Genomic DNA, 23,495 nt, shown 5'->3' with positions numbered 1-23,495 from the left:
TTTCAGCAGCTAAATCTTTCCTAAATCAACTTCAGTGTATTTGTTATCAAGTTTGGAAACATTTTTTTTTTCCAGTTTCTGAGATGGAAAACAGCACAGAAAGCTTCCACACTGATGTTTGCAGGAGTGTTCACAAGCTCCATAAGTTTTTGCAATGAAAATAAATATCTGCGACACCTAACTTAATCACCTGTAAATCTTGGAGTTGAACAATTGAAGTAAGGACGTCATTGAAACATCTTTACATAACAAATTACTGGTTGACTATATAACAGTCATTATAAGTGTTTCATATACAAATGACTAATGTACATTCCTATGTTATGCAAACCATGATCCATGAAGTTCTGCTATCATTTTCCTTGTAAAACATGGAGACACTTAAGTTATTCCATGTTCACAGAGTTTTTTCTAGAAATGGAAATGCAGATAGAAATCAATCTCCTTTGATATCGTACAGGAAACTTGGTAACACTCTTTATCATGTTCATATGTTCCCCCTTTCCGTACATGTTGGTTTCATGAATGAAATTATCAAGACGTTTCAAGCATCAATTTGTTCTGTTTTTATCTAATACTGTAGTAACTGGCAGATATTTCTTATACTCATTAATCATTTGCTTGGGCACTGTAGAAATAGAATCCATGTTCCCTTTGGGGTACAGAGTGAGGGTGTATTTAACATTACAAATGAGAGTGAAGTTAATTTACTAACAATACGGGGAGGAGCTTTCAGTATATAAGTTATACATAATGGCTCATACACTATAGTATTTGCCAGTATATTATAATTTCACTTTTAAGCATGTCTTCTTTTTCTGAGAAACATTTAATTCAGAACTGATTTGGGGAGAGAAAAACCTAAACATTTTTAAATTAACACTAAAATTTCATATTGAATCATGGATTAAAGTTTGATTAAGATAGCTTTAAGATACCTTCAATAAAATTAAGAAAGTCAATTCATTTATCTAGAATAAACCTAATTATAATTCAGCTATATTCAAGTAAATAGAATGAACCACAGTAGATCAAGGGAAGTTTTGATTTTTCACTAATACTCTAACTCAATAAAGATTTTTATCTATAAGAGACTGATGCTGAGGATCATATTTAGATGAGGTAATATTAAAGAGTTTCATGAGTAACTCTTACTTTTTTCAGTACTAAACTGATTTGTGTTTGAAGGAAAAATATTATCTTTTTTTGTGTTTTGCTGACAATATCTTTGTATTACATTGTCCAACATGTATTTCTAACTGATAACCAGAAAGGAAAAAAATTATCCAGGAAAAGAAAGTACTTGATAGTATTCCAACTAACTGAAAGTACTTTTAGAAACAGCCATAATAAATATTTTAATAACCAAGAGGTTATCCTTAAATGAAATCCAAATGGTTGCTCTATGAAATTTATTTTTATCATTTATTTATTTATATATGAGAAAGGGTCTTATGTATCTCAAGCTGAGCTAACAATGTGCCAAGAGTAATATCCAAATGCTGTGATAATAGTTTTGGCCACTAGCCTGTTTTGGATTTTATGTTGTTCTACAAATTGAACCACACCTTCATACATGCTGGGGGAGCATTTTACCATACCACCAATCTGCAATGTATAATTTCAACTCAAAGGAAGTAAAGGAGTAAATTTCCAGTAGAAGCAATAAATTAATACTAGCAAATAGGCTTATGTGGATAATACTACAGCAAACATTTAGTATTGTTTTTCATATTGTTTAAATTTATTCAGTAGTTGTTAAGAGGAATCTTGGAAAATATTTGATAAATACATGTGTAGAACCAGGAGATTTAGCCTATTTTTTTTTTTTTAATTTTCAAAAAGATCATTGTCAATCACTGTCCTCTTGTAGTTGGTTCCAATGGAATGCAAAGAGAATGATAGAGACTCAGAGTTGGGCCAGTACAATTACCTACTAGTATATCTTGCTAAATGGGCATAGCATTAAACTGACTCATAGTAATTTATACATATAGATTAATGGGTTTCTCAACCCTCATCAAAGAAAATTTTAGTCATAGTAGATGGTGATTAACATGAAGACCCACAACAGGCCAAGGTACAGAGTCAGAGACTGAAGCATGATCAGCCCTTGGTGGAACAAATATCCCTCCCTCTCACCTCCCAAGGCTCAATAACCCTTGCCTGAGAGAGGGCATAAAGAATGTAACAGCTGGAGTCAGTGGATGACTACAGGGAAACAGTATCTTCTGGAAAGGTAGAGCAGCTCTACATATGGACTCCCAGCAGTGTGGCAGCATGCACAGAACCTGCGTATTACAAGCCAGACCAAATTCCAGCACAGAGAGGGGGCTTGGGCATGAAGTCTCACACATCTTTATGGAGCTATTGGCAATCGTTATCTTCTGAGAAAAAGAGGGTCAGTTTTCTTTAAGAGTGTAGCCCTGCTAAGCTAATCATATTCCAGTGGAAGGGCACACATCCATGAATGTTTGTGCAGCACAAATGGATCTTGATGGGGTAAAAAACAGGACAAAAAGTCGGGTAGATGGGGTCGAGGGTCTGAGAAAAGATGTGGGAGGGGCGAATACAATCGAAATACATTATACAAAATTCTCAAAGAAATAACAAAAACAATTTTATTTCCAGATATTTCTAAAGATGATGAAGTTTGGTTGCACATAAACTCAAGTCACTGATTACAAAATTAACCTCCATTTCAGATGAGGTTAGAGAAAATGTAGTTTCTCCTACTTCACAACCCTTCCCACATACTGATGAATTAGTTATTTAATAAATACTGCTAACTGTCACGGGAGAGTCTTAAGACAGAGATGTCTGCCTATTTTGTTTGCTGTAGTATCACTACAACTTGAAGATGTTCTGAAATGTAACACACTTAAACAAATATATTTATGAATATGAGTAACAATGGATATGGAAAAATTCTGCTCCTTCTTCATGAGATGGTAGGAAACTTTCAACATTTATTTTCACTCCTTTTGTTGTTGTTGTTGTTGTTGTTGTCTTTTTTTCTGAAAGAGTGTCTCACTCTGTAGGGCAGGGTGGCCCAGAACTCACTTTGTAGCCCAGGTTCACCATAAGCTCATGTTCTTCCATTTCTCTTCAAATTTGAATCAAGGTGATAATGTTCATTTCCCCTATTTTATGCTAAAACAAATATTTTTAATATGTGAGATGAGCAATAAAGATGATACAGCTATCTTGCAAGACAGGAACAGAAATACAGTTTATTCTACTGTTATAATACATTATCACTTCATCCTGGGCTTGGGATGGCATGATAAGAGCTGGTAGGCAACTGACCAGTCAGAGTTCAGGAGGAAGGAGCAATGAATATGGATATATAGTCATAAGTTAATCCAACTGATGCCCAGGGAAAAATTAAATTTTATATAGAAATTGAAAAAATGTTTTTGAAACCCTTAATACTTATAAATTAGTATTAAATGAAATATAAAAGAAGATGTCCTGAAATGTAGTGGAGATAATGAAGAAACTTGGAGACAAAAGAGTAAGTAGGTCTTGAGATGAAGGCCTTGCTATTCTCCTGTCTTTGGATATTGTAAAAAAATACAACTGTGTATAAAAACTTGCTTGGTTGATCTTATACACTTTGGTCTCATGGTTCTTTCTATATCTTACAAATTAATAATTTACAAGGGAGAGACTCATGAAGTCCCACCCCTGTTGAAAAGCCAATTTTTGGTTGTTGCAAGAGGGAGAGTTATATTTTTTCAGAGATGTGGCCCCCAAGTCTACAATGCTCTAGGAGCTGGTCCTACATCCGTGCATGTACAAGCAGCCCTAACTGTACTCAATCCGTTTAAAGTACACAGAGAGCATATGAATTTGGGAGAGAAAGTGGTGGAGAGTTATGGCAGGAGTTGTAGGAAAAGGAATGTAGGGAGATTTTGTCCGAAACACAATATATACATGAGCATAAAAGTATTTAATAACCCAGGAGAATTTATATAGGTTAAATATATGATATATACCAGAGTCACAATTATAAAAACTTGAAAGGACATTATTATCAGGAAAATATGTTATGCTATGGAGCCATTGTGAACTTCACTGTAGACTTGAGAAACAATGAAAATTGAGAACTAATACTTGTGATATGAATGTCTGACTTAAGAGTGCTAAGAAGGATTTCTGGGACTTTCTTGGTGAGTGGTCACATCAGTGAGAACACAGTGATAAAATGAGAAGGAATTGTGAATGCAAATTGATACCATTTAACAAAAGCTTTCTTGACAATCATCAATCACCTGGCACAATCATATACATTAATCATTTAATGAAACCTTTCTTTTACATTTCGTTTCTTCAGAACTTCCTTCATTCAGAATGGTATGACTCTAGCAACTAGTGTTATGGTCTGAATTAGAAAGTATATTTAACACAAAAACCTGACTCTTCTCCTTGCTTTAAACAAAGAACAATAAAAACAACTATTTTATGGTACACAAAAACTTAGAGTAAATTAAATGATAACTAATTCATTTATAATAATAACTAATATTATTTATAGTAAATAACAAATTATTATCAAAGACTCTATATGAAGCCTTTTAAATATTCTTATAAATTAACAGTTGGGTGATATCAACCCAATATTTATTTACTTTAAGTAATATCATTAACAAGAACACATTAAAAGAATTAAAAATTAAGAATGTATAGGTAATATATTTACCTATATTGAAGGAAATTTGAGCCAATGAGTTATAGAAATGTCTATTTTCTACTTATCAAGTGAAAATAGTGATCTACAGAACTAGAAAGTGGGTAGTTTTGAAATTGAGTTCAATTTAGGAAAAGCAGATGTTGATGTTATGTTCTTTTAAAGAACAAATAAACTTTTCTTGTACCTTCTTGTATTTTTAAGAAAGGCATCCATGCCTGTGGCCTTTATCAGGTACTTTGTTTAACATTTTCTGCCTTTTGCCATTTGTAAGAATATTATTTACTTATTTTTTGGCCAAAGTACTACCAAGTTATTAGGTGTATTTTCATTATACTTGGTCACACTGAAAAATGTGTGTATGAATTCATATGAATGTGAAGCTACATGATCACATCTATATTACTTCTCTTGACACATTTAACAAACTCAACATCTCAATTAAATTCTGTATTCCTGTTGTTATCTTCTGAAGCATTTTTATTGTTTCTTGGCATTGAATTATGTAAAATATAAAATTATAATAAGATAAAATAAATATTTTGACAAGTATGGTCCAATGTACATGAAGATTCCCTTTATTCTGTTTCATACCTACACCCCCTCTCACCTAGCCCAATGGAAAAAGGGTAAAATATGGTTTTAGATTATGTGTATAATATGTGTAGATAAAAGTAGTAAAATTATCAAGTAAATCATGGGTTGTTTGATACAGAATTGAGGAAATATTGTTAAGTTGTCCAATAGTGTCTCTGGCAATCGTTTCCCTCTGCCTTGGCGGTTCCACAGATTCTCCTCCCAGATGAGAAAGCTCTTTGGCCCTGGACTCACGCCTTACCTTGGCTATTGCCCCTGTTCTGTTTGGATTATACTTTCTGAGTCCCATGATTCTTTCCTTCATTTATTTGCCTGATTTATTTTCTCAGATGCTGTCTCCTGTGCTATGTTGATCAATGGCTTGAAAGCAATTTTTTTTCAAGTCCATGGTGAAGTATATTTTAAAATTAAATTTGGTTATTGGTTGCCATAGACCTAAGTAGTATTTAATGAGTCTTTGTCTGTTAAAACCAGAACTTCTTAGATCATGGATCAATAATTTCATCTTTATTATTTAGCTCCAGAGTTAGTCAGTGTTCTAAGGTGTAACAACATTGAAAACATGTTTTGGTATTTTATACTTAAGGCCAGTGGATGTTGCTAGTCCTATGAATTTAAATGAATAAAATTCCCAGGGTTGACAAAATCAAATTGTGTGAATGGTATGCTGGCGACCCATAACTATGACTAGAAAAGAACAAAAATACCCACTGATGGGGTATTGTGTTCACCTTCAGGAAGGAAAGATCATCAGTAAGACTATCTTATGGTCAGTCTGTGATTCTGCATGCATAGAGGAAATTTCTGGCAATGAATTTAAATGCTTACCAAATATTTGAAAATACACAAAATCATTCTAAGAAGACATAGAAACTCTCAAAAAGCATTTGGTTTTCACAGACAAAGAATGACCCCACCCCACAAAACAGGTACTGTTGAAAGCTGAAAAATTTGAACAGTTTGAATATTGACTTTCTCAGACTTTTTTGGGGGAGGGTGGGGGAGGTATGTACTCTGTTCACATGATTGTAGTGTCAATTTTCCTCTAATTTCAAACTTCCAAGAGTTTTATTTTTTAAATATGACTTTTTATTTTTGTACAAATACATTGAATTGAAGAATGTAAAATTTGTGTTTAATAACCATTTACACCCATATTAAGACAACTCCAGTCCCCAAACGACCATTTGATTTGTCTGGTTTTCCACTTTACTTTGCTTAGGGCTCTGTCCTTTTCAGAGTAGAGCACATTAAATCCCTTCTGACAAAACTGATTGTCTACTTGGTTCAGAAAAAAAAATGAGTCATTGGTTAGCTACTAATATTGAAACCAACAATTCTCTTCTCTCCCAGACTCCAAACTCTCCCAACCAGCCACCCACTACCACTTCTCCAAGAAAGCAACTCACACAGAGTGATGGCTTGGTAAGAGTTTGCCAAGGCAACACACGACATGGACCACCCCCCCCCCCCCAGTGAGGTTTATTGACCATGGTATCTCCAGCAGCCATGTGTGGAAATAGCTTCGGGCTTTCTTCACAAAATTGGGCCACACCAAGAAACTTTCAACTCTATCTCTTATGTAAGACTGTGTCTTCTCACGTCACCTCTTCAATCAGTCCAAATCACTCTTACTTTGCTGCTCAGGAGGAGGACATGTCCACTTACCCTATATTATCTAATTCCAAACCTAAAAAGCATACTTCAGATCTTAATGTTAAACAAAAATTTTTTGGAAGTTGTAAATTGCACTTAAAATCAGTAGTTAGTTGTCAAGTAAGTTAACTGTTCAGATTTCAAGACTATTGATGCTTGTTTGAGTTTGGGCATGATCTTCAAAACTGTATAATAAAGAGCTTGGTGTGGTTTTTATACTCCAGCCTGGGCCATCGTGAGTCTCAGGCTAGCCTGGATTATAAGGCTTCTCTGCAGGAACTTCCCTCAAAAAAATCTATATTTAAAAAAAATGGTAAAAATAAAAGTAGCCCAAACTGCTTTGTAAACTTTCTTTCCTGGTTGCTATGAATAGTAGAACCTGTGTTCAACCAAGGAAACTGGAAGAAAACAAACAAACAAACAAAACACTTGTACTTGGTAAGGTTTCTTATTACAAATGCAATATTTGGAATCAGGCTGATTTAGCATAATCAGTCTAATTCTTCCTTTCATATTTCCTTGTCTGCAACTAAACTCCAATGGGAGAGAAAAATTTCCATTGGCTTATTCCATAACTCTTGCTTGACCCATATATTATGTTAAGCATAAATCTTCTGAGAAACCTATAAAAATATTTGCAAAGGTCTTTAGGGACAATTTTGTCACCTTTGATTGAGATACCTACAGGTGCACACATAGCTTCCTCTGGAGACCTGCCTGCTGCCTCTGTGCTTTAGGCAGTGGAAGCAGCATCATGTAGATGCTGAGAATATCAAATTTGTTCTAGCTACCAGTTCTAGCTACTTCTAATAGTTTATAAGATGTTTAGCAATAACAAAGTAAATCACAATTGTTTAAAATAAGAGAGTTTGATTCCAAAGGCACTATTAAATTTAGAATTCAAGAGTTCAAAGCCATAAACAAGGGTTATAGGGACAACTCGGCAACCTTCGAGCTGTGTGTTTAGCACCCCCTCCCCCCGACACCTGATTATTCACCTGTAGGACAGGGGAGAAGAGTTGAATGGTTACCTCATTCACTTCCTGTGATAAAATGAGAAACGGATGACATAACACTTTGTACCATGGTAAGAACTATCTAAATAGACTGTTGTTTTCAGAATTCAAATGGGATCATATGAACTACATTGTAAGGATTGAAATGATAAAATTTTATTTGAACACATAAAAATATTGCCACTACTTTTGCAGAAAGTGAAGGAGTGAACAGGGTCTTGCTAGTTTGTTTTTATATTCACAATCCTGGTCAGTTTAGTCTCTAGACCAAATAAATCATACTCAAATTTACAGCATGTTTATGATAAAGACTGAGAAGAATTATTGTTTACTTGTATTATATTATAACACTTATAGAAACAGGGACATATATATATTAGAAAATGAAATTTTTCATTTATTAGGACAAAATAAATAAAAATGCTGTTACTTAGTTTTCCTTCTGATTTGAAATCAATAAAGAGTGACTTCTAATTCAATTATAGCTCTTTAAATGTAAATATATATTTAAGCATTATGCAAAGAAAATGAAGTAAATTATTTTCATATAAATTTTAAGAACAAGTCTATGATTAAAATCTTACAATTAAATAATAATAACTAAATCAAAACATTAAAAATAAGGCAGAAATATGGTTATCGTGACATTTAGAGCCAATGCAGTATCTCAAGTAGGACAATGAGTAACAAGAGATCAACTCAAGTAATTTGAAAGAATAAAAGCTAAGAAGTAGAATTTTTTGTTTGTTTTTCTTCATCTTCTGTGGGGAAATAGGGTCTCACTAGGTAGTCCTGGGTGCCCTAGAACTCACAAGATCTGCCTCTGAGTGTTGGGATTAAAAGCATGTGGCACTCTGCCTGGGAAGGAGTAGTGTTTTCAGTATGTTCAGAATATTCTATGAAGACAAACAAGGAAAAGGAGATTGCACTCTGGTGCCAGTCTTTAAATGAGCTGGAAAACATATATTCAGTGTTGTTTTTAGGCATCTGCTGCCTTAGCCAACTGGACATCTAAAGGGGCCCTCAGTGGATTGCCTGTCTGTCACCTCAAGCATCCATTGCCCTCACATATCTGGTATGTGTGAGTGGAGCACATCATATGTTTTGAATTGTCTAAGAATAAACAGAAATGCTATAGGAGGACGAAAGGTATAATTTTGACTTATGGAAGATATGTAAAACTGAGTATTTCAGGAGTGGAAATTATTTAAGAAAAATACTAATTTTTAGATAAATCATTTTTAGATGTGATTTTGAATTAAATTGGAGAAAAAAATTAAAGCAGTACTAGTTTGATTGCAGTGACTCTTAGTTGTGTGAAAACTCCAAACGTTGGAGTCAATATAGCCACAGTTATCAGTTCTCTCCTTTCTTACTATAGCTGAGACATCAAAGTTAGCTGCCTATTCAGAGCAGGGACTCATGGGATGTTCCTTCCTCTCTGCAGACATCTGAGAAGACTGTCAACTAGACCAGACAAGGGGAGGACTTCAGGGAAAGTGAAAGCGGTGCCCACTAGTCAACTCCATCAATCATTTAGGTTTCCACGTGAGCTCTGCTTTTATTTTGTAAGGCTTTTCCTTCCGGCTTAGGTTGTTTCCAGTGTGAAACTTTGTTATGCTCCCAAATGTTTCTGTCATCATAGCTCTAACTAGCATGTATCAGTGACCAAATCCTACTGAAAGGAATTAAAGGAGAAAATATAAAAACCAAACCGACACACTCATTTTATGCTGCATCACATAACAATGGCTCAGAACCCAGTAGTTTATGAATGAAATAAAGATACTTTATTTATTACACAGGCACTTGGATATTCACATGCCCAACACAGCTGGTACACTTAACAGCTAAGGAAACACGCACAGATGTCTGCTTGTAGGCTCAGGAGAGAACTTCCTCTGTGCCGTGGTGAATGAGTGCATTAACAATTTTTCCTCTGCTTTCCTCCAAGCATTTCCAAAAGTTACACGTCAAATATACGCAACAAAAACTGTATCTACATTCCAACTGGTATGCTAACTTGAATTGTGAGCAATGTAAACTTTTATCACAATGCAACATATTTTATAGTCATGCTTGAACAGATTAGGTTAGTTGCATGCATTCCATTCTGCAATATGAATACTGTTAAACTATTTTCCAACAAAAGTCAAAAGACGCCCAGTGCATAGAAAAATACAAATCACTGTAGTCAATATATTATGAGACTGATCTTGGGACTTACATGGTGATGATGAAATCCTAAAATGCCATGCCCACAAAAGCACATTAAAAAGGGATAAACATATTTCATTAGACAATTCCTAAAAATCAAGGATGAGAGCTTTAAATTTGGGGGACAGTCTGGCTGTGTGCTTTGACAGGGCCTTTCTGCTCACCTCCTTCTGGTTTGACTGGTCCATCGGACATCACCTTCCTGAGGGCTAGCTGGCTTTGGTCTTGGTTGCCATTGGCTGGTGGAGGCAGAGTATCAGACTGAGTTCTTTGCATGGGGAGGACGCCTGCTATGCTGTGTCTGTGCTGCTTCCTGGCATGATTACACTGACCGCTTTTATGTGCTGCTGTGGCAGTGTGGGTGAAATGGAAACCCAGAGTGTATCCTCAGATGGAACCAGCTTCGATGTTAGTCATGCAAACAGAAGTGTGCTTTTGTTCTGCTGAAACCGTGTTTTCAAATGCCAAAACGACACCACATGCACAGCACTGAAGGGGATTAAAACTGGCTGTTTCCTTAGAAATGATGACCAGAGAGAGGAGGAAAAGAAGAAGCTACTTCCATGCCCTGGCTGATGCTGCTTGGAAGGGACAGTGTATCTATAGCCAGGAAACATCTGCACTCAGACTTTTATAGAATTGTATCAGAAAAAAAAAAAAAAAAAAAAAAACAAGTGAAAACTCATCAATTAAAGATGAGTGAATGGCTAGACTTTAACGGACTAACTATTAGACATGGCACTTCTTGATTTTAAAACAGTACACTGATTAGGAAAAAAAATAATCTGTAAATTCTGTTATTCTGTACAAAGTGTGATCCAACAGAATGGACCAGATTGTGCCCCTTAATGAGATTACATTGCCTCATCACTTAAGCTTATATGCATAGGAAAAATATGTATTTTTGAGAACATGAATTTCTGCAGATTCCTCAGGAGACTTTGAGGTTCATACTTTAGCTTCTTTTCCCATGCATCCTGTTTTTAAACATTGCTTCAACTGGCTTTTTACCTAGGTTCTGGAATTTGACTATTGGTCTCACTAAGCATCTGCTTAAATGTTGAGTGTTTTCAGGCCCAAGTATCTCACTGCTAACCTAACTTAAGTGTGCGTGTGTGTGTGTGTGTGTGTGTGTGTGTGTGTGTGTGTGTGTGTGTGTCCTGTGCTTGCTCTTGTGGGAATAATGCTAGGAAACTGACAGTCGCTTGTGCTTGTAGTTCATGTATTCTAAAGGAGAAGGAAGTGTACACAAACACACACACAACACTGCTGTGCCTGCAAACTCACAGACATGATTACCAAATACTATGAGCCAGGTTGGATGGATGGTGGGAACAAAGGAGAAACAGCCAGTTTTATTTGTCTATGTAAATCAAAAGAAAAAGAAAAACGAAAGGCGGAAGAGCATATTTATGTATTGATACTGTTCTTACACAGACAAAAGGACAGAGAACAGAGTGAGCAGGGGATGCCAAAAAACAGAAAGCAAACAGGGAAAGACAGCAGGAGAGAGAGGCAACAGATGAACATTAAGCTGCCATGCTGAGGAATTTATTTGCGTCTTTTACTTGGTTGAATGCGGAGTTGTTGCACGGCGGCTTCGGCCGCAGCTATGGCAGCCCCTGCATCTTCCAGGTGGGTTTGAGTGACACTGGTTTTGCTTTGACTGCGTGATGGTCCATGAGATCGGAGATGGCCTTCTGATGATGATTTTGAGCTACCAGGACTACTGTGGGATTTCTCAATGGTGGGAACTTGCATGTCTGGTTATGAAAGGATAAAAAATGAGTTAAAGTTGCTCCCCAGCTCCCCCTGCTGTCAAAGCCTAGTCTACACATAATTTGAAATGGTCTAAGATTTACATTAATGCTATCTTTCATGGGTCATTTATGCAACTTCAAACCATACAATAATGTGATTGAAGATTTGAAAGCAATTCAGAGAAGGAAGAAAAGCGAGCCCAGCCTGGAGAAGTAACTTATTCATCAAGAATGAGTTGTAAGCAGCCTCAGGTAATAGATGCCTGCCTCAGCTTGGTCCTTCCCCAGCAGCTCTGCTCATTCTTGTAGAGGCTGGTAAAAGACGGTGGGTTTATTCAGCTGCACTACACGCTTAAGTAAAACCACAGTGAAATGTCAGATGAGCAGATTAGCACATACTGGAATAGAGCGTTTGTCGATTCATTGTCTTAGGAAACAGAATGTATGGATGCAGAGAACTAGAGCAGAGTGAGAGAAGAATGAGATTTTTATGCTAATCATCTTCCAGAAGGTTGAGCATGGAAAAGTTGAAACGGATATATAGAATCCAAAACCAATCTAAAAAAATGCATAAATCATCTTCTAAAGTCTCTGTTGTCAGTGGTTCTCAGTTATATTAACTCAGTGGCCTATTGGATGTGACCTGGGCTTCTCATCATCTAGAACATTTTCAGTCTGTCCCCTTCTGATGTACACAAAAGCACTCTCAGAAGGAAGAAGTGCTCACTAATTGTCTTTAATACTTATAAATAATTAATGTATCCAGTCACCACATGTTCCTCCTATATAGATTGATGATATATATATATATATGTTATAGAATAATTGTTAAAAAAATAAAGGAAAAATTCATCCCATTAAAAATGCTGTGCCTATTGCTAAACCCTATGTATAATAACATTTACTTAAATTAAAAATTAATCAGAATCCAACATCTAGGAAAGACTTGAGGAATCTGAATTGCCATTTGTTTTGATGAAATGGGAAAATGCTTTTCATACGTAAAAAGTAAAAACAGAATGTAAAATTTTCTTTGTAGACTGACTATGAGAATTCAAGATACAAACAGTTTAAACGAATATACCTAATGGTAATGATGGTTATGTTTTTAGTCAACATACTAGAAGGAATTTTATATTGTTTTATGAAGTAGCTCAGTGAATTTTCTAAAAGCCTATTAGGATGGATTTCCAGAAATATAATTAGCTTATGTAGTCCAATCTCATTTTTACAAAACGAGGAAATGCGGATGGCAAAGCCAACACCTCAGTATGGCTTGATATGTGCTGAAAGGCCGTTCTTCCTAATTCACAGAGCACTTCTCACGATAGCACATTAATTCTCCCAATGGAACTAAACTTTACCATGTATATTAAACACAGAGGCACTCAAATTCAAGAAGGTACTGACTGAATAAACAGACAAACAACTGTGTTCGACTTGAAATGTCTCCTACCCTTGGATGGGTCAGGGAAGATGCCATGGCTTCTGCTTTTGATGACAGAGGGCTTTGGGGACTGCTGGCTGTTTTGACTGGAGTGAGACTTGCCATGGTCAATGCTCTCGGTCTGTTCTTTCAGCGGGTACCACCGAGGAGTGTTGTCCAGGTAAGATGTGCTAGATAGATCAATCAATACCTGGAAAAGGACAAGGAAGCAGTAAAGTACATGGATTGAGCTACAACTGGTTTGTTGGTTTTCCATGACCTAACACTTACTAAGGATAACAGGTAACACAGCCTTAAGGATGGTGATGTCACCTTTCTTACCTTTCTTTGTGTATTTACTAATTTTTCCTCAGCCAAGATATTGATATGCTTAATACATGCGGGATTAAACTTAACTATATAATTTCTTCGACTATTCCCTAATTTACTTGGGTAATATGAAACGATCATAGTCATAAGTCATCATTTTTATAAAATACAAAAGTTGTTTTGGGTTGTTCTATCAAATTATTTTTACTTCAGAAGAAATGTATGATTTTGATCAGAAGATGGGCAAAATAAAAGAAGGAAAAGAATGAGTAACTTGCAATTACCAGCTTATTTCTTCCATTTAAAGCACATTTTAATGTTTTAAGTAGAGATGTGACTATTAGGTGATGATGAGAAAGCATTAGGTCACGGCTTATCTAGCATTCTTCCTTTTGTAATGGGACACACACACATATTGTGTTTTTTACAGTCATTGGCATCTTAGAGTCCATAAATAATAAATAATGTAGATATATGATTTAGGTTCATATAAACAAGAGTAAATCAGAAGGACTTCAGTAAGTCAATATTTTGAAATATGACAGTAAACCAAATATAACCTATTTATATTTTTATAAATTATTATTTATAATTTAAAACCTATTATTCTAGAATAATTTTGCACACAATCAACACTAGTATAGTGACTGAACTAGGAAGGACTCTGAATGCCAGGCTTTGGTAGTGCAGATTTGATGGGAAAGAGCGGGATCGTATCTGTAGACTCAAACAAGCCCTCATTCTAGAGACAACACATGCAGCACACACAGTTCCGAGCAAGAAAGTGTCACATTTTGTAAGCTTTAGGTTTCCTGGAAATCATATACATATAGTATGTACACACATATAATGTAAAAGCACCAAATAAATGTCATGGTTTTTGATCTTATTGATGAAAACACCCAAAGGTCCATTCACTCTCCCAGATTCTGTTCTGAGACCTATGTGGTTTCTAACACATTTATATAATTACTTCAAGAGTCTTCTCTTGCATCTAGTTTTAACTTTTAAGGCATTTGAAAACCTTTAGCATGATATTTAATCATCAATAGAAATGTGAAATGTTACATCTCTATATGTAAGGAAGAGCAACTCAAGAAACTGGTATTGTCTTTAAAAAAAAATCCAGCTTAGTTTTTAATTATTTTGTTATCTTAGATCTCATTTGTAATCACATTGTGATTTTTTTATTTTCCTGCTAAAAAAACTACTTAATCTTAACCAAATTAAAAAGTACATCAAATGGTAGACTGAAAATCACTTCTCGAGTTTCTATTTACCTATTCAAAAAGTAACTCAAGAAATTAACTTACCCACCAAAAGATGTTGGTCAGGAACCACTATTGTGTAAACGCAAAAAAAAATATTTTTCATCATGCTTTAATTTGTGACATATGGGGACCGAATAAAAAAAGGAAATGAAAGACTTACCTCCCCAAGGAAGTCGTTGGAAGAGAATCTATCATAATCCCAAACTGTCACCTCCAATGTCTTCTTCATGAGCTGCATTCGGATACAGCGGTCATCAACCCCATATCTCCAACATGCATTTCAGTATATTCATAGATGATTCTCACCTTGAATTCTTTTCATTTTATGAAAGTACTTGGTATTTTACTTAAGATTCTACATTAAATGTTGTGTGAAATTGTAATGATTAATTTGTAATTCAATCTAGTGTTTGATTATAGGAGACCTCATTATTTTGTGAATAAACTAGTTACATTCACTTCATGTCATTCTTACTACTCACTTAACAAAAAGCAGTCTATACTCGCTAAATATATGAAAGCCATGAATCTAAAGCATTTACATTTTTCTTCATCTCAATCATTGCCAAAAATGAAGCATTTTTACTTCTGTAGAATTTAACTTTTTAAAGAACTCAGATTAATATTAATTTATAACTTTATATTCATATTCAACTTCCAGAGAGCAAACCAGAACCTCATTTTGAAAGATTGTTTCCTGTAAATTATCTTATGACTTTTCTGTTTCTTTCTTTTTGCTCTTTTTCTTGTTTAATTTGTTTTTTGAGACAGGGCTTCTCTGTATAGCCCTGGCTATCCTGGAACTCGTTCTGTAGAATAGACTGGCTTTGAAGTCACAGAGATCTGCCTGCCTCTGCTTCCCAAGTGCTGGCATTAAAGGGATATTTATCTCCTGTTATTTATGGCAGCTATGGAATCCACATTCTTTTAAATTAAAAAATATGCACTAATATGATTTTGTCTCCAAACACTTATTTTTGGTTTTGATGTTTTATGGTAGTCACCATTACACTTTCTTCACAAATTTTAATTTTCTCCTCTTGGGAAGCTTCAATTTACAGAAATGAATTCCTACATCATAGTTGGGTAGAATAAATAACACTTTTTATGCATTTCATCTTATTTTTGTATGTTCCTTCTAAAAAAAATACAGCCAGTTGAAAATATTTCCTCCCAATGTGCAAATCTGACCCAGTCTATTGAAAATGTTTCATTTAAAAATATTTTAAAAGCCTCATTTCACTAAATTATTTGTTTATGTTTTGACTGCTTTGTTAAAATATGAGCATTTGTTTTTACCTTACCTTTGAACTTTCCTCATTTATTATCACTAAATGTATTTCTTTCGCGTCTTTAATGGACTCTTACTGTGTGTGGAAAACCTTGATAGAGGCCGTGACTCTTCCATAATGTTGCCATCACTACACTTACATCAGCCTACATCTGTCATTTATAAAATAATAATTACATACCTGCTCCATGGAAATACTTTTATAAATTACTGTCTGATTCCATTCAGGATTAAGACTTTTCTGGATATATTTAGTTCTTCTCTTGTGCTCAGCACTGAATTGGAAGAGAGAAAAGAGTTAGTGTGACATTTAACTGACTTGGTCACACTGAAGGACATGCAGCATGTGCCTCATACCACTGTGTGGCCACTACATCTTGAAACTCAACTTCAAGTTGAACACACAATGACATTTTGAAAATATATTGGGTATCTTGAGTTTTGCTTGCATTACTGAGTATGTTTTTAAAGAAATTCCTGCATGACTTTGGACTATACTTTACAAATTTTACTTTTTCCTAAATGTGGGAGAGACTTACATTAACTATATAATAATGTTAATATCTTTGTGCTTCATAAATAGTAATATAGTCCAACTTTCTGATAGTTTTACACCTAATATCGTCAGCAAAGCTAAATTGTCTCCCCCCCAACCACGCCTAAAAAGTAATGATATCAAGAGAAGGGCGTTGTGGCACAAGAGTGTGACACCAGCATTTGCGGGTGGAAGCGGAATTCAGCTTCCTCAGCTACATAGTTACTTTGGACCCAATTTGGGTTCCATTAGACCCTGTTTTCTTTTGTTTTTTAAAAAGAAAGAAAGGTAAAGAAGATTGCCTTTACAGAAAAATAAAGACAAATGGCTCTTATATTAGATGAAATTTCAAAAACTTTCCCAAAAGGGTATTTGAAACTCCTTTTGAAGTATGATATTTACCATGGTTATGAAGCAAATTTGAATGTCTTATGCCACTAGTTTACGTTAAAATTGAAACTAAATTAAAATCTTCCTTCATTCATTGTAACTTGGGGCATTTCAATGAATCCCCAATTCTTCTATCATCTCTAAGCAATCATTAGAAGCTCATATTGTATATATACATTCACCAAACTGAGACTGAAAATCTATTGGAATTAAGTATACAGCTGGCATGAACTGGTGGCTGGAGCTGGAACTAGGCAACTGCTATCTGTGATTAACAGATGGTGACCCCACAGGCAAGGCCTTTCCTTAACGTCACCTTTTCTGGATTTTCCATCTTAGTTCACATCTCACTGATGAAATAATATTTTTTTCTGATAGGTGTCATCTATTTACTAGGAAGTCTTGGATACTTGTCTAAATTTACTGGCTACCTTTCCTTAAAGACAGTCAAGACTCCATACCCCTTGCACTCCAGGAGAATACAAAGTAATTATTCTGGGATAAGGCTTGAACACTGATTTTTGAAGGCTGTACTGTAATATGCGGTGAAATTTGAGCTGTGGGTTTTGTGTCTCACCAAACCTCATGTTAGCCATGACAAACTGAATCCAGGCCCTTCTCACTTCTAACTGTCCCATTTGAGTATACAAAAATAAGAATAGGATTTAATGTTTGTCAATAAAGATAAATTACAGATGCTTTAGAAGAAATGCTTACACAATGATTTTAACAAACAGAATTCTCATGAAATTATAAGTTTGTATATATATTTTGTCTATAATTTTGTCACTATCTAGTGAAGTTTAAGTTATTATATATATATATATATATATATATATATATATATATATACAGGATATTTCGATTCTACTAATTCTGCTTCTACCCCAGAGAATTTTCTCACTTGTACAAAAGGAATTTATTCAAAACTATTTACTACAATGTTATTTCTACTAAAGTTAATAAGTGAATAAATATGTACTTATATATTCAATCAGTGAACCATTAAGCAACAGGATGAATTAAATCAAATACTTGAAAATATTTTTATTTAAAGTTTTGCAGAAAGATAAGCATTTCAATGTTAAGTTATCATTATGTGAATTTAAAATCATTAAATAATTGTATAAATAACTGGGTACATTTGTATATATGATATCTATATTAATATCATAGGAAAACTTAGGAAGTATAAATATTAAATTCAATTAAGTAAATGTTCTAGGTTGACAAGGAAGTAGTTTTAAAGGCTCCAAATGTACCTGTAATGTATCTACTATTATAAAAACATCAGAAGCAAGTATAGCAAAGTGTTGTTGATAAAATTAGATAATAAGCACATAGGTATTAGTTAAGGTATAATTTTCAGTAAACTTGAAAGGTTCCAGTTCCAAAAAATGGAAAGTTCTTGGCAGGGTATGTTCTTCTATACTATGTTTGTTGTTTAGTTATGGGAACAATTAATCTGAACACCTTGAGGTAAACAGCCGACTTTGCTCAATAGTTTGGATTCATAATTGTCCTTCTAGGCAGGTGTACTTAAGCAAGGCACAAAGTAATAGAATTTTAAATTTCTATGTGGCTCAGACTTAGTTATCAAGATGGTAGAATTATGGGAACACCACAGTAATGATAAAGTCCAAAATTTGATGATCCCCAGTAATATTAATTTTTAAAGTTCTAAAATAGTGAATCTACATAATTTTAAGACAGGCATGAAGTCAACTATAAGCATGTTCTTTCATTAAAATATAGCTATGCCTTAAACTGAAAGGATTCATCCAAAGGATTTATTAATCCCCATGGCTTCTTAATCCATACAATATGAATAAATAATAAAAGTTTCACATCCACATTTAGTAATTCTTGTCACTTTTACAGATAGAAAAATCATTGCATACCAGTACAACTGTAATGGTGTTACCTTATGATCATATATTTTATTCATACTTGAAAAGCATTTTGTAAAACAGTCACATTGAAATAAAACTACATTAAGTTCTGACTGCTTCCTGAGCTCTAACTGCTTTTTTGTGTTAACCCATTTAATCTTTAAGGCTTCCTTACAAAACAGGTTCTATTTATTATCTTATTTAATAGGTAAGATTGTCTGAAGCTTAAATTCTAAGCCTTAGGGGAAGATGTGCTAGTAAGGCTACATGGGTGTTATGTGGTAGGATTAGGAATTAAGTATAACAAAATCCTTATTCTTTACTCAATATGTTATATGAAATTAACTTATTAAACCCATCCAAAAGTATCACTTAGTCATGTTTTCTTAACAGGCTTTATTAGCTGAAGTTTTTTACTTTGTCTTAACATAACGTTCCTCCACCTCAATTTACATATAACATAAGTTATAAATATGTATACACACACTTTCACAACAAAAGATATTAGAACACTTTTAGATTTGTCTAGAGATATTCTGAATCTCATAGGGTATGTGAGACTCAGGGATAAATATTACAGGCATTTATCTTTTCAAGGAGTCAGAAGTAATCTAAGATGGCACAGATTAAAGCATTATATCAATAGAGTATCTTTGTTTTATTGAATTTGATTCTCTAATTCTGTCCAGACTCAACTTCCTTTCCACAGATTTTTTTTTTGAGAAAACCATTTTAATTATCAATGGCCAGCTCTTCTGCAGAGCATCCACATAACACTTCTTCCATGTATCAATAGATAAAAATAACTTACAAGCTTAAGTGCAAAAGCACACAGGACATCAAACATAAGAAGTTTATGTATGAGATATTGTGCCACCTCAAGCTTTTATATATTCAAAAAGTAGAGTTCGTGAGCTAACAAATATTGTCTTTTTATAGTTCTGTCAAGTTCAATGGAAGTGAGTTTAACCTAGTTTACAAACACCAACACCAGTATCACTTATCTGCTATTTATAAGCAAAATCATATTTTTCAATAAATTAAAATCAATGCAATACCCATCCAGGCTAGAATGCTAGCTGTTTGGTGAACAAAGACCTTATAACAATATAAGTCTGTAAAGTCCCAAGCTGATCCTTTTCAAACTGTATCCATTCTGTGCATTGACAATGTGAAGTTCAAACCCATTTCTCTTTGTGTATGCATTTGTGATCTTACCATTTTGTACTGAGTATTGAGATTTTGAAAAACTTATTTTGGCTTCAATGTCTTGTAGCTTTCTTTATAAACTGAGCTATAGCCAGCCAGCTTCATCACGCTTAATGCTCCTAAATTTCTACTTTTGACATTCCGGTCCTTGTTTCCAGAACTCCGTTTTCTCACACTCTGGCAGTCTGAGTTGCCTTCTTTGTGGCCACAGCCTTTTCCTTTCTTCCTCTTGCTCAGTAAACAGCTCTTGGTTACAGTCGCCCTGCCAGGCAGGGCACAGCTATGCATGTCTCTGCCTGGGGGTTGGCTTGCAGGGCCTTTGAGCTTTTGTAGCTATCTGAGGGGTCATTTGGGTTCCCAACCACAACAGCACAGCAACACTGAGAACAGAACCCCCAGTTTCTTGAACTGCAACTCTTGAAGCCGTTTCTTGTTGTTTTGTTTCCAATCATAGGCTTGTGTTGTTGTTCTTGCAATTTCTTTTCTATTTCCAGTCTCTGAACTAAAGCTTCCTAGGTGTCCATTGCTGGCTTTCTGCCTATGAAGGAGATGGACTAGGTGTTGGTTTAGGCTTCAGCTACTATTCTTGGCTTCCCAATCTCTTCTAGCTCAACTTCGGCTCCTTGTTCTAGTGTTGAGCTTGTGTCTGGATCTTGATTGAATGTGTTCTGATCGATCATTTTCTATCCCTGCTTCTAGATCTTGACTTTTCCTTATCTCTAATCCTGGACTGAGACTTCTTTGATCCCTATTCTTGGACCAAGACTTCTTCCTTTATTACTTCGATGGAGACTTTCATGAGATCTAGATGTTGAGTGGCTTCTGCCTCATGATGATTTCCTTTCTGTGTGCTATGTCTGTCTTCACCATTTTTAGATGAACTTAGATGCTCCCTTTTTGATCAGAAGATTGTTCTTTGCCATGTGTTCCTCAGACTTGTGTCTTAGAGGACTTACCTTTGGACCGTGTCTTCTTGTCTTTATCATGAGATAGGTTCACTATTGGCATGTGAGTCTGCAGCCTCTTCAGTTCAGTCCTTGGTCTGCTCTTTGCTTCTTCTGCAGCACCTGTGTTTATGTCCTTCATTATCTGACCTTCAGTTTCTTTCTCTTGACCTCGACCATCATCTTGAATAATGATGTTTTTGGCTCCGGGAGAAAGGAATACACCTCACTGCTCCTTTTTGTTTCTCTGTCTGGGGATATCTTTTCTAGGGTATTCATCTTGTTTTGTATACTTAGCCTGTGAACCCAATTAACTTTTTTTTAGTGAAAATATCCTCTTGGTACAGAGGTATAGCAAAACATGCTTTGCCTGTCAGTATTTATGCCCTGGGTTTCAGAGCATTGGAACATCACACCCAGTCTTCATTTGAATTCTGGTAAGAGGCATGTCATAGTTTGGAGTCTTGGCTGCTAAAGTAATAAGTACCTCTGCTTGCCACAACCAACAATACAGGCTAATAGGAAGCTTTACTACAGAATACTTTCTACAACTTTAAAATAATAATTTTTTTTATTATTTGAGAATTTCAAATATGTATATAGTGTGTTTTGATCAAATCAGATCTCTTTCCTCTCCAACTCCTCCCCTTCCCACTTTTCTTTCCCAAATTTATATGCAAAGTCACAGAGTTCATTCAGTGTTGCCTGTAATGTACATGGATGTAGGGCTGTCTGTTGGAGCATGGGTAGCCTCTCAAGGGCTTCTGCCCTGCCCCATCATACCCTCTCTGCACGCCCCCCCCCAAAAAAAACCAAAAGTGCTGACTTTCCCTTGCCCAGCAGCAATAGCTTCTCAGCTGGGGGTGAGAATTCCTTAACTGCCCTTCCCCCATGCTGGTCTATGGCTGGTCTGATCTTGTGCAGGTCTTGTGACCTTTCCACAGCTTTGATTGCCTCGTTTTAGAAACCAAAGAAGTCCTCTAGCAGATCCTTTCTCTTCTAGTTTTTCTGCTTTCCTCGTTCCTTCCTTCAATTTATTAATTAGTCTATAGGCAGCATGACATCATGTACTCCATGCTGGCCTTGAACTTGAAATCTTCCTCCATAATTTTATCTGTCTATCTGTCTGTCTGTCTGTCTAGCATTTCCTGAACTGCATAGCTGGGCAAATAAAGCCATTCCTTTTTTTTTTTTTTTCAAATTTAACTTTTTATTGATTCTTTGTGGATTTCACATCATACATCTAGATCCCACTCACCTCCCAGTCCCTTCCTATCTGCCCTCTACCTGTGCAACTGTCCCTCTATCCAGGATAAAACAAGATAACATTTTTTTTTTTTTTGATACAGGGTTTCTCTGTGTAGCTTTGGAACCTTTGCTGGATCTCACTCTGTAGCCTAGGTTGGCTTTGAACTCACAGAGATCTGCCTGCCTCTGCCTCCTGAGTGCTGGGATTAAAGGCATGTGAAACTACCACTAGGCACAAGATAACATTTAAAAGAAAAGGAAAAGAAAAATCTCATCATGGAAGCTGTAGTGTGACACAGTGAGTCACACAGTCTTTTTGTCCATATATTTTTACTGGAAAGTATTCATTACATTGAGTCATTGGTCTGGCTTGAGGTCTCTGGTTTTTGCTTTTGCTACATCATTGATACTGAGCCCTCACTGTGGCTCCTCTTCAATATTCTGCTGTTTATCTATGTCATGGAGATCCTGTAACTTTGAGTCTGCAGGACCAGCCCCTTCACATGCTCTAGTAGACCATAGATGGGGTGGATGATGGGATGGACCAACTCATAGCTCTGCTTCTGGTTATGGGTGTTTGCTGGGCTGGTCACCCCACCAGGTCTCCTTCATCCTCAATGACAGAGCGAGCTCTCCAGTAATGCCCCAGCTAGCTCATCCAATGTAGTAAGCAGCAAGGTGTGGGGCTAATTCTCCTGCTCTCATATCCTCGGGGTCAACTCTACTGTTTTGCCCAAGTGAGGTACAGGGCCCACTCTCCGTAATTCTGTATCTGGTGAGGGGCAGAATCAACTCTCTCATCTGCAGCAGGTGACAAAGAGTGAGGGGGAGGGCATCTTTTTCTCTCCCCCATGACCACATGGCAGACAAGGGGTGCAGGGCCAGCTCTCACACTCTCACAACCTCAGGGCAGGCTCACCCGCACCCCCAAGAGCAGGGTCGGCACCTCTGAGTTGCCCAGGTGAGGTGCAGGGCCTGCTTTCCTGAGTATTGCAGCTGGTGAGATGCTGGGCCAGCTCA

General features: G+C 35.8%; 1 protein-coding gene and 1 pseudogene across 7 annotated transcripts in view; both read right to left on the bottom strand.

Annotated features, from left to right (window-relative positions):
* The window catches only part of Pclo (piccolo presynaptic cytomatrix protein), a 337,199-nt gene that overhangs the window by 49,125 nt on the left and 264,579 nt on the right, over positions 1-23,495 (bottom strand). For 5 of the 7 annotated variants that reach the window (XM_037203548.1, XM_037203549.1, XM_037203550.1 and 2 more), the window contains 5 exons: positions 16,439-16,532; positions 15,127-15,198; positions 13,396-13,576; positions 11,748-11,942; positions 10,344-10,526 (listed from right to left, as the gene is read on the bottom strand). In XM_037203548.1, coding sequence (XP_037059443.1) covers positions 10,344-10,526; positions 11,748-11,942; positions 13,396-13,576; positions 15,127-15,198; positions 16,439-16,532 — 725 coding nt within the window. The remainder of the gene's footprint in view (positions 1-10,343; positions 10,527-11,747; positions 11,943-13,395; positions 13,577-15,126; positions 15,199-16,438; positions 16,533-23,495) is intronic. The other 2 variants (XM_037203551.1, XM_037203552.1) reach the window with 2 other exon arrangements.
* Positions 18,327-22,622, bottom strand: LOC114687367 (annotated as a pseudogene).

Source organism: Peromyscus leucopus, chromosome 3 (genome assembly GCF_004664715.2).
Source record: "Peromyscus leucopus breed LL Stock chromosome 3, UCI_PerLeu_2.1, whole genome shotgun sequence".
Lineage (NCBI taxonomy): Eukaryota > Metazoa > Chordata > Mammalia > Rodentia > Cricetidae > Peromyscus > Peromyscus leucopus.
Note: the sequence above shows the minus strand (reverse complement) of the source record. Positions and strands in the feature narration are given on the sequence as shown.